This window comes from Orbicella franksi, unplaced genomic scaffold, assembly GCF_964199315.1.
Source record: "Orbicella franksi unplaced genomic scaffold, jaOrbFran1.1 SCAFFOLD_260, whole genome shotgun sequence".
Classification (NCBI taxonomy): domain Eukaryota; kingdom Metazoa; phylum Cnidaria; class Anthozoa; order Scleractinia; family Merulinidae; genus Orbicella; species Orbicella franksi.
This window is the reverse complement of record NW_027670678.1, coordinates 1-11,107: the sequence shown is the minus strand read 5'-3', so window position 1 is coordinate 11,107 and position 11,107 is coordinate 1. Positions and strand designations below refer to the sequence as shown.

At 37.9% G+C, this 11,107-nt stretch overlaps 3 protein-coding genes across 3 annotated transcripts; all 3 read left to right on the top strand.

The window, feature by feature from the left end:
* Nucleotides 1-687: 687 nt before the first annotated feature.
* Nucleotides 688-1,561, top strand: LOC145473989 (octopamine receptor beta-2R-like). The gene has a single exon (XM_081455098.1). The coding sequence runs from the start codon at nt 692-694 to the stop codon at nt 1,559-1,561; it is 870 nt and encodes a 289-aa protein (XP_081311224.1). The 5' UTR covers nt 688-691.
* A 2,909-nt stretch (nt 1,562-4,470) lies between these two features.
* On the top strand, nt 4,471-5,806 carry LOC145473988 (octopamine receptor beta-2R-like). Its single transcript, XM_081455097.1, has one exon. It carries the CDS (start codon nt 4,913-4,915, stop codon nt 5,804-5,806), a length of 894 nt encoding a protein of 297 aa, XP_081311223.1. The 5' UTR covers nt 4,471-4,912.
* A 2,857-nt stretch (nt 5,807-8,663) lies between these two features.
* Nucleotides 8,664-10,781, top strand: LOC145473987 (octopamine receptor beta-2R-like). Its single transcript, XM_081455096.1, has one exon. The coding sequence runs from the start codon at nt 8,669-8,671 to the stop codon at nt 9,572-9,574; it is 906 nt and encodes a 301-aa protein (XP_081311222.1). The 5' UTR covers nt 8,664-8,668; the 3' UTR covers nt 9,575-10,781.
* The last annotated feature ends 326 nt before the right edge of the window (nt 10,782-11,107 follow it).

The following is an 11,107-nucleotide window of genomic DNA, read 5'->3' as shown; positions in this document are numbered from 1 at the left end:
GTTTTTAATTTATATTGACACAACTAGATTTTTTTAAACGGGAAACATTCAGGACAACATTGGTGTTATATATAGAGAGATGCCCTCCTTTCAGAATATTTACAGCATTTACAGCATTTAAAGGTGAACTTGGCGGAAATTAAGCCATTTTTAGACAATTTTTGATGCCAGGGAATTTACATAAATATTTACAACATCGATCGCTTCCATTGTCGCCAGCAAACTTGGCTTTTAAATTTGCGAGATATATCGACAAGATGGGTCTGGGTAAAACAGAACCGAGTCTATTAAGAGTTTGCCTTCTCCATGAAATTGCCACGGCTCCTTTTTTTTATCGTCTAACTTTGAAATATGGCTTCAGTTTCTGCTGACAGATAATTATAACACAGCAAAGAATTTGTTTTTAACCTAACCCAGTTTACACAACAGAATATATAATACATCAATATAATGGAACTTAAAATATACAAAAAGTTGGAGATGTTTAATTAAGTCCTGAAATGACATAAAGCAGCTGTCAGCTGGTCTGTTTGTAGAAAATACCGCACAAAGATTACTCTTTTCAGAGGAAGCGGTCAACAATAACCATTGTTTGGCTGTTTTTCTGCCATACCGCTCATTAGAATTACCAAGCAAGTGTCTTCGGAACATTTAAAGCAATCCCCTTTAAGAATTGCTGCCTTCGATTGCAATGGAGAACTGGTTCGTCATTTCAGGCTGGTTACTTTCAGTTGCAACAGCAACAGGAAACGGCTTTGTAGTTTTTCTTGTCGCCAAAAATCGCCGTCTTCATTCATCGGCCAACTGGTTCATTCTTTCCTTGGCAGTGGCAGACTTTGGGGTCGGAATCGCCGTTTTCCCATCGAGTTATTTTTGCTATGACTCAATGGCGTGTAACTTTAGTGTGTACATGGCATTCTTCTGGTTCTTCCTCCACTCTTCAGTCACAAATCTTTGCACCTTGACTTGGGATCGTTACATCGCCATCGTTCATCCTTTCAGATACCATAACTCAATGACAAAAAGACGCCCTAGAATTGTTATCTTAACAGCGTGGTTGATTCCCTTGGCGATTGCGCTGTCACTTTTGGTGGGAATTTATGCTACAGAGTCCAAAACTGTTCTGAAACTTTTAAGAGCAACAGGCGTCTCTGCTTTTGACATCATATGCTCCGCGCTGCTCTTTTATGCTGTTTTTCGTATTTTAGCTGTGGCACGTACTAAATCGCGTCAAGAATCTGCGATAGGACGACAGGTTGAGTCCAGCTCTGCCAGTTACACGTCAGCTGGAGCTGCACCTCCTCGCAGACGAAAGAAATACAGCTCGGCTCCCTTGATAATTGCTTTAGTCGTGTTCTTCCTGGTATGCTACTCAGTAGTAAATTTCTTGGTTCTGTGCAATACGTTTTCATGCCTGGGGTCTGACAGCGCTAGCGCTACTGGGCAGATCCTCAATTTACTTCTGGTTCTGAACTCCGCGGTGAATCCCTTGGTTTACGCGTTTTTAAACAGGGACATCAGAAGGCAAATTAAATTGATGTTTATTTGTATAGAGCATTAAAGAGTCGGAACCATAGCATTGGGATGATGATACTTTCTTGTAAACATATTTTTTCCTTTGCATTTTCTCTTGACAGGGAAGATAGTATTTTTTCAGTTTCGACCGCTCAAGATTTTAAGAACATTTAAACCGCTAATCAGTGGCTATTAACACCCTTTTTCCGTTCGTCATATCGACGAAATCATATTGTAAAAAAACAAGCCCGGAAAAATACTTCAGGTAGATTGAATAGACAGTGGCTGTGAGTCTCTGAAAGCGTTTAGACATTGTTAAACCCGACAGTTGTTGTTACACATGTACTAAAGAATATAACGTTGTCTGAATAATATAGATCCGGAATTTCAATTTGTTTTGTTTTTTTTCTTTTTTTCACTCGTAATATATTTTTTTTTACTCTGAACTTTTGTCACATATAAGTAAACTAAACTTCATGTGGGTAAACAACGAAATTGAGTTTAAACCTAAAACAAATATTAAAACAGAAAAATAATTAGATCGTAGCAGAGGAAGTGTCCAGTTCACTCCGGACCCTTTATCAAGGATACTAACTTATGATTACACATTTGAACAAGATATTATGGTTTACCAGCAATAGGTTTCTTTTCTTGTTTCTTCTTCCCAGCTTTGATAATCAACTTTCAAGTTAAAACAATAAAATTATAAGGCACCCATCTGGATAAGTTATTTTTAGCTTCAGATGATTCCCTGGGTAAGTCTTTTTTTCCTTTCCTCATTGTATTCCACACACACCACTACAAATTATAGTAGGTACAATAACTTTTGCTCATTATCCAACATCTGCTCTGTCTCATGGTTTTAGTCAAATCATTTTAGTGGCTCTGTACGTGGAGTAAGTGCATTATTATGTAGTTTTTGTTTTGGATAATCTGCATACGACATTTAGCCTCAACTCATGCAGCCTATATATATAATAAATCAATTTTGGTACGAGGAGAACAAACAAGGCGGAAACTGACTAAACACATGCGTGAAGCTTCGGCTTTTACATTGTACCATTAGCAAGTCTTAACGACATCGAAGAGCTTCCAGTACATGTAAATTTCCCGATGTTTTGATAAGGGCTAAACTCAATAAATATTACCGTTGCGGGGTAACAACGTTTCTCGTGTGAAGCTAATCACTGGCTATTTACCGGTTGGCGCGTTGTGATCACCAACATATTCAAGTACCACTCTTACTAAAACAAAAGCTCTAGACTTAAAAGCTTTCCAAATCATTTAAATTGACTGGCGATCACCACGGAAACCATTGATGAACACATGCATGTCCGAGGGTGTGGGGCAGGGGGCCGAAAATGCCTCTTGCCTCTCCTCCCTCCCACTCAAAGCAATGTACCAATTTACAACCTTGCATCTCAACAACATAGCGTCATCGCTGAATTTATTCAGTTTCATTAATTCCTTGAGAGATGTTAAGTTAGAGAACAGCCAAAAGTGAGAGTTTAAAGTGACAGAAATAATTTAAGAGTAATAAGACCGTGGAATGGTAGAAGAAACTTATATAATTACAAAAATAATTAATTAGATCTTGTAGAACTCAATTTTTCGGAGCTAGCAGCATGTTAAAACATAGCTACCATGGAAACGTTAGACATGTGATTTAGTTAAACATTTCACCATAAATGCTAGAAAGCGTCACGAAGTTAGCCCAACTAATGTATTAAAGATGTTAATAGGGCTTCACCAGGCTTTTGGGAATGAAAGAAGATTAAGATATTCATGCCTGCACCGAGATGATTCGAGATGTCGATTCCTTCGTTTTATTACCCGTAGGCTAAGTTTAAGAATTAAGATCCAAGTCTGAATATTAATATATTGAAATACGCCCCGCTCCCCAATCTAGAACAAAAATTACAACCGCCTTTCAATATTTCTTTTGTAATATTAAAGCAAACCTTTTATTCAGCATTTAATTCAGCGCAAAACATTTTTAAGTGTCACTATTTATTAACAATATTGAGCAGATTCACCCACTTGGGCGGGAAAGTTTCAAAGGTTGGACATTTCCAAACAAATATTTACAGCAAGTTCCGAGACGAAACGTGATGAAACACCAACATTTAGATGAAACACAGGAAATATTTGCAGTTGGTACCGGAGATAGTTGTAATTTGAAGCCCGTCTGTTATAGCCAGCGTAAAAGAATTGCGAAACACATATACCGTTTCACGACCTTTCAACATGACCAAACCGGTAAAAAAAAAACATAACCAGCAGATTTATTTGTATTGTATTAATAAACATGAGTTACTATGCTTTGGTTTTCAACAGAACTGATCCGAAAAATAAACAAACCTGTTGGTAAATAACGCGACATAATATTGGTTTAAAAGGCCCGAATGAGGAAGTTGAGGTCTGAAATTTCTCCTGTGGCGGGGGTGATTTTCATAATTAAAATTCAGATTCGATAATCAGTGAGTAAAACAGAAATTGAAATTTTTTAGCCCCTTTAACTCTACGATTACCAGACTCTCACATAGAGACTACTTGATTTGTTTTCTAATAGCTGATTTCTAAATTTAAAATTTATCAGTGAATTTACGTATAGGGTGAGATCATAGCTGAAGTCTTCACGACTTTCTCACATGCATTGCCAAAATATTTGACATAAGACGTGACTGAAATGATCAGATTAAACATCATATTAGGTCTCTTTTGTACCGGGAATTTCTAACCGAAACTAAAGGTATATTTGTTACAAATTAATGAAACCCTATATATAAACAATTTTTTCAACAAATAATAAAATATAATAGGCATTTTATTCCGTTTATCCAGTAGCCTTTCAGACCTTGCAGTATTGCAGATCGTGTGCTAATTCGTTTGAAGAAAATTCCGGCCCTTAGAAACCGAACTTTATGAGGAAATAGCTTCAGTAAAAGCGATTTCTGTGCGTTACACCATTGCATATAAGAATTACACTATACCGGCAATATGAACTATAAGCCGCTCACCTATTATTCATTATAACCGCAGTAAAAACGATGATTTCCGGGGTTGCTATGTTTTTGCAATTCAGCGTCTTTGTTATTATTCAAATACAATTTGTGATGGGTTGGCATCCGCCCTAATTAGAATGGAAACTGGCCTGAAAATGTGATGACAACAAAGCAATTTCGTGAGTTGTGAACAAAGTCGAGAGAACTTTCTCACAGTTGGTGTTCACACGTCAGTTGTATCAGCAGATGTTTGAAATTGTGGCAAAACAACGCACGTCGATCAAAAGCAACAACGTTCCCAATCGACAAGAATCGGATACGTGCGCAATTTTTCCCCGCAGGCCTACAACACATCAAAGCTGAAATAATTCTTTCTTAGACGCGCCCTTGAAATGGAAATTTTACTTAATTTAATCGGTTGGTTACTTTCGATCGTAACAGCAACAGGAAACGCCTTTGTAACTTTTGTCGTCGCCAAAAATCGTCGACTATATTCCTCGGCCAACTGGTTCGTCGTTTCTTTGGCAGTGGCCGACTTTGGAGTCGGAATCACCGTTTTTCCATCGAGCTATTTTTGTAATTACTCAATGGCGTGTAACTCAAGGGTGTACATAGCATTCTTCTGGTTCTTCCTTCACTCTTCGGTCACAAATCTTTGCTCCCTGACTTGGGATCGTTACATCGCCATAGTTCACCCTTTCAGATACATTACCTCCATGACTGAGAGGCGCCCTGGAATGGTCATCTTGATGGCATGGTTAATTCCCTTCGCGATCTCGTTGTCACTTTTCGTGGGGATGTACGCCACAACCTCCAAAACGGCTCTGAAAGTTCTAAGATTAACTGGCGTGTCTGCCTTTGACATAGTATTCTGTGCCCTGCTCTTCTATGCTGTTGTTCGAATCCTTGTTGTTGCACGCGCACAGTCACACCAAGAAGCTGAAGAAACTGCAATAGTACTACAACTTTGGTCCAACGTCACATCTACGCCGTCGGAATCCTCCGGAAATTTGCGCAGACGTAGAAAACACAACACATCTCGCTTTATAATTGCCCTAGTTGTATTCTTCTTGGGATGCTACGTGGTTGTAAGTTGTTTAGTTCTTTGTATTACATTTTCTTGCCAAGTGTCTGCTAACGCTAGCCAGTTACTCATTCTACTCCTGGTTCTGAACTCCGCAGTGAATCCTTTGGTATACGCATTTTTGAAGAGTGACATTAAGAAAGAAATAAAAAGACTTATTGGCAGAGGAAACGGCAAAAGAGACAAATCGGCATATGTATGATATTGCATTTCGTTAGTAACCATGGGTATCCTATAGTTATTGGTCATCTTGGAAAGTATACCTTTTTACCGGCGGAGAAAAATGGATACTTTTTTTTTTGTCTTTAATCAAGCAAGCTATATCACTAAGGGCTTGCACTCTCGCGAAGTATTTCTAAATAGGTCGGAGCCTATTATCGCAGGTGTTATTTGACAGTTCAATATCTTAGCGATGTAGTATACCCAGTGTTTTATTGAAGAGCCCTAAAACGTGCCCTCTGCTATTTGCGAAAATGTTTGCATGGGTAGGAGAAATTTCAATGTTTATTTCGCCCGAGTTTTGAAGAATAAATGCTACTGATGTCCAAAGAAACGAAGAGTTTTGAAATGCGATTTACATTGTGAATTAATCAGAAAGCTTCGAGGATGTTGGATCAAGTAGAAAGCGATAAGATTTATTTTGCTCGGAACTTGACGAGCCCGTTGTTGTAGCTTTACAAAGTGTCTCCCTTATAGGTTTATAAGGAAGCCTAAATCTTATGAGATCGTTTGGTCAAGAAACGCGGTTGTTGTTGTTTTTTCGCTCAAGATTCGACGAATCAGTTTTATGGTTGTATGTCAAGTGGAAACTGAGGAATAAGAAAACTATTTACGGAAAGTGCATATATTAAGTACAGTAGATTGGCAATACAGTAAATAGCCTGTGAAAACCTGTTAGGTGCATTCTGGTCTCTTTGTCGTCTTTATTTAACCTGTTTGCGTTCGCTTTTCGTAGCCATACATATTGTCAAGCTTTTGAAAATAATATCTTTTCCCTTAAGTATTACAAACCGGAAGATTAAAGCAATTAATAAATTGGACATGTTTGAAAGTCAACATTCTCCCAACAATATTGTCAGTTGTAATGGAAAGTAAAAAGCAGAGAAAGTACAAGGTAAAAGCCAACTGACCTAAGCTGGTCTAGAAATATTTCCGTGATGCGTACATGTGCACGTGGTATCTTTTTAAACCTCGATCTCGATTTAATCGGTGACCGAAATATAGGGTAATCAAAGAAGTTGAGCACTGGCAACCAAAAATGGCGATATTTCCCTCCTCATACAATTGAGTACACCTGGTTGGTTTATTATACAAGAAATTTCCCTAAAGAACACTGACTGCTAAAAAGAGGATATTGATAATCTTAAAACCAGTGAACTGAATCTTGGCATTGGAATTCTTCGATTTCAAGGTACAGATCAAACTGAATACGGCTCGAAAAGTAAAAGCGAACTGGAAACTTCAAAGGAATATTCAAAGCGGTAAATGTTATCTACGAATATAACAGTAGTTACAACGATCGTTTGATTTCAAATCCAATAACTTTTTTTTCATTTAGCAATTACCTGTGAATGTCCTTTCTTTGAATAGAGCGTAAGCCTTCGCTTAAATAACAGTCGGCGATATCACACAAGCCGAAAAAAGAAAATGGCTCGGTTTTGCTGCCGAAAAGCAAATCGTAATATTTCTGGCTTCGACACTTTTATTCTGTTATCATATACCTTAGCAATTTGGTCTTCATGCAATTCCTCCTGCAACGTGATTTTCATACGTAATTTTACAATTTTAGATCTCGGTAAGTTGTGAGATAAGTGTACAACTTACCTCTTACGTAACGAGTTAAGAAGATAAAAAAACTCACGGTCGGCGGCATGTCTCGAAACTCACTAGACCCCAGATTTCTTGAAAGGCCGCCCAAATATCAGTGACTCACAATTTTAAGGGGGAGTCTCCATAAATCCAAACTTCATTGAATGGCATAAAAAAGGTTTGAAATGGTTTAAGTCATTTTTCATTTCAGTTCCATGAGTACTGGCATAAAAACTGCTCTTTATTAGTACTTTGTAGAACACTGATTCGTAAAATGAAAGATTATTAATTCCAGAGAGATCACCCCGCGAAACTGCATGTGTGAGAAAAAAGAAAAGATTTGCCAACAAGCTGAAAATTCAGCAAGACCCCAAAAGAAGTATTGATGCCCAGTACTTAGTTAGAGGCGAGAGTTCGTCTCTTCGATTGTGTTCAAAGAATCATATTGGGAAGAATATGAATCAATTAGTCACAGCCGTTTATTTTCAAGGTATATTGAGCTAGCCCTTTGTTTTAAAAACTTCGTGCTATATTAAACTTTTCACAATAAAAGAAAGGGAATTGACAATTTGGAGCCGGGATTTTTTTTCTTTCAATAATTCGCCAGCAGTTATCATTTTCTCTATCTGCAGGATGTTAATCAGAACAATTTCACAGGAAATTACAAAAACGAAAAAGTCATTAAAAAGCCTCTTTTTAAAGAGCCTTTGCCCGATCGTGTAATTGATTGTTGTATGTACTGACAGGAAGAGAAAAAGCTTACAATTTATAAGAATAGAAATCTAATTTCGGTTGGCCTTAATTGCAAGACCCTGTCACGTAAATGGTCATGGAACGAAATACTGAATAACAACGTGACGACGTTTCTAAGATGGACAATATTGAAACCATTGATGTTTAAGACCAACTACAGCAGTTTGAGAGGTGGATGTATGGTAGATGTCAATTTCACGCAAATGCTCTCTAGATTCTATCATTAAAATTGACATACAATTAACGTAAAATAAACAAGGAAAAACATTTAGGCGTCATGCCTGAGCCCAAAATTGTAAATCTCATTTTATTATGGGCATCGATTTTGAACTAAAATCTTGTAACATCGATATTACCCATCACATAACAAACACGTCAGAGTGATAAATGACGTTCAACAAAACCGCAACTAGTCAGGTTCCCTTCATTGATGCTGCACTCCACATATCGTTTCTAGGCGTCAACATAAGCTGAAAAAGTTGGTTTAAAAGGTGCGCATCAAATGGAAAATTTACTCAATTCACTCGGCTGGTTACTTTCAATCGTAACTGCAGTAGGAAACGGCTTCGTAATCTTTCTTGTCGCCAAAAATCGACGCCTTCATTCCTCAGCCAATTGGTTCGTCCTTTCCTTGGCAGTGGCCGACTTTGGTGTCGGAATCGCCGTTTTTCCATCAAGTTATTTTTGTATTTACTCGATGGCTTGTAACTCCAGGGTGCAGATGGCATTCTTCTGGTTCTTCCTTCACTCTTCGGTCACAAATCTTTGCTGCTTGACTTGGGATCGTTACGTCGCCATCGTTCACCCTTTCAAGTACAACACCTCCATGACTGAGAGACGCCCTGGAATGGTTATCTTGGCAGCTTGGTTAGTTCCCTTCATTATCTCCCTGTCACTTTTTGTGGGAATGTACCTCACTAACTCCAACACTGCTTGGAAAGTTCTCCGACTAACCGGTGTCACTGGCTTCGAAATAATATCCTGTGCGCTGCTCTTCTATGCTGTTGTTCGTATCCTTGCTGTTGTACGTACACAATCACACCAAGTGTCAGCCATGGAACAACAGATTCAGTCTACCTTCTCGTGCAACGATGCTGCCGAACCCGCAACGTCACGCAGACGTCAAAAGCAAAACACAGCTCGTTTTATAATTGCCCTACTCGTGTTCTTCTTGGGATGCTATGTAGTGGTTAACTCTTTAGTTATGTGCATGGCTTTTTCTTGCAAAGTATCCGATAAAGCTAGTCATATCCTCTTTCTACTTCTAGTTCTGAATTCTGCGGTGAATCCCTTGGTTTATGCTTTTTTCAAGAAGGACATTAAGATGGAGATAAAGAAGCTTGTTTGCAGAGAAAACCCAAGCAGCCACAGCGACGCAGCATCATCAATAACTGCAGTAGCAAATTAGTTGGATTTCCTGAGCTGTGCGAACATTTTACATGTATATAGCCGCAAAGCTAACTTATCTTTTACTCTAGGCATAATGGGGCCTTCGGTATTTAACTTGCAACAAATGTAAATTTCACGGTGCGTTGTCCAGTGTCTCAATTGTACTTACACAGATGTGTTTGAAGAGCTCTACAGGCCTTTGTCATTTATAACTCGAAATCTCGTAAAATCACGGCGACCAAAATTGACAAAGAACTGTATACTTCAGATTGATAAAACAGTCCTGAGTGTTGTAAATTTGAGCCCCAACCACAAAACAAAAACTTAAGCGTGATTTACACAAAAGCACTATTCTTAAAGAGATTGCATGAGAATGAAAAGGAATTTAAATATCGCTGCATAATATAGCAATGACTAAGGGACGGTTGTTTCGTTTTAATTATTGTTCACGTAATTGTGTGTCATGGTAATGACTCTGAAATGGTGTAAATAGTTTTTAGTTTTTAGTTTTCAACGTTTATCTGAGCAAGGCTGAACAGCCGAAACATCATTAAATCGAGTCGGACCAGTAAGAAGTTCAACGCACTGTTCTCACTCAGTATTTGTCTATAAATTCACGTGGTGGTATTGCGTCGTTTGGATCCTTCTGCTGGGAGTTCATTGTTTCATATTCTGCCTAAATTTAGTTCTGTATAAACAAAGAAGGTCAGAAAGAATCTTATAGAGATCTAGAACTGTACATATATCTCCATAGAAAATTACAAGTATGTACAAAGGCATTTGGATTGACAATAAGATTCACAGTTTTTAAGTACATTATGTGCATGATTCCGTTTGATTAAAGCTGCTTTGATTAAGAACACATCGTCTTTAACTTTTATTACTTTTCTTTCACTTAGCCGGTGATATGAAAAAGATCACATAGTTTTATTCAGGAAAATATATTCAGCGTTTTTTTTCGAGCAAACGTGGGTATAGAGAAGATGAGGGCATAAAGTATTATATTACAAAAAGGCGACTTTTATAATTAATTAAGGGAGGGAACTTTTACTCGGGAAGCAGTGTTGTAGCGCGAGCAATAACGAGCTTTCGTATTGCAACTCTCATGAAGGTGGACAGTAGCCACCGAAAATTCAGAAGCGAAGAAGAAACAGATCGGATTACAAAAAATCTCAGAGAAGGTCTTAATAACCTGGAAGATTGTTTCGTTCAAACGGTGCCGTAAGGAGAAGCAGTTTCTTGCAGCACTGAGCATTTTCTAATTTTGGAAAAAGAAACAGGGCAGTGAACATCGAGACATTGCAGTAATTTACTACATTTCTGACGAACATAATTCATGAATATTCTTCCTCAGAATATTTAGTAAGCAAATTTTTAATTTTATAACTGAGATCTTTTAGAAGGTTACTGAGACGCCAGTTTACGTCTTCGTAAAATGATCGCTGATCCATGAAAACATTGCGTATTTCCTGAAGCATATTTTGAGATTATTTAAGGTACCTTGGAGAATTTCCGTATTTCAATTGTTTGGGAATCTTAATACATTTTTTAG

Bases quoted from the DNA above. Each gene is read 5' to 3' on its own strand.
- LOC145473988 (XM_081455097.1), top strand. From the start codon at position 4,913: ATGGAAATTTTACTTAATTTAATCGGTTGGTTACTTTCGATCGTAACA.
- LOC145473989 (XM_081455098.1), top strand. From the start codon at position 692: ATGGAGAACTGGTTCGTCATTTCAGGCTGGTTACTTTCAGTTGCAACA.
- LOC145473987 (XM_081455096.1), top strand. From the start codon at position 8,669: ATGGAAAATTTACTCAATTCACTCGGCTGGTTACTTTCAATCGTAACT.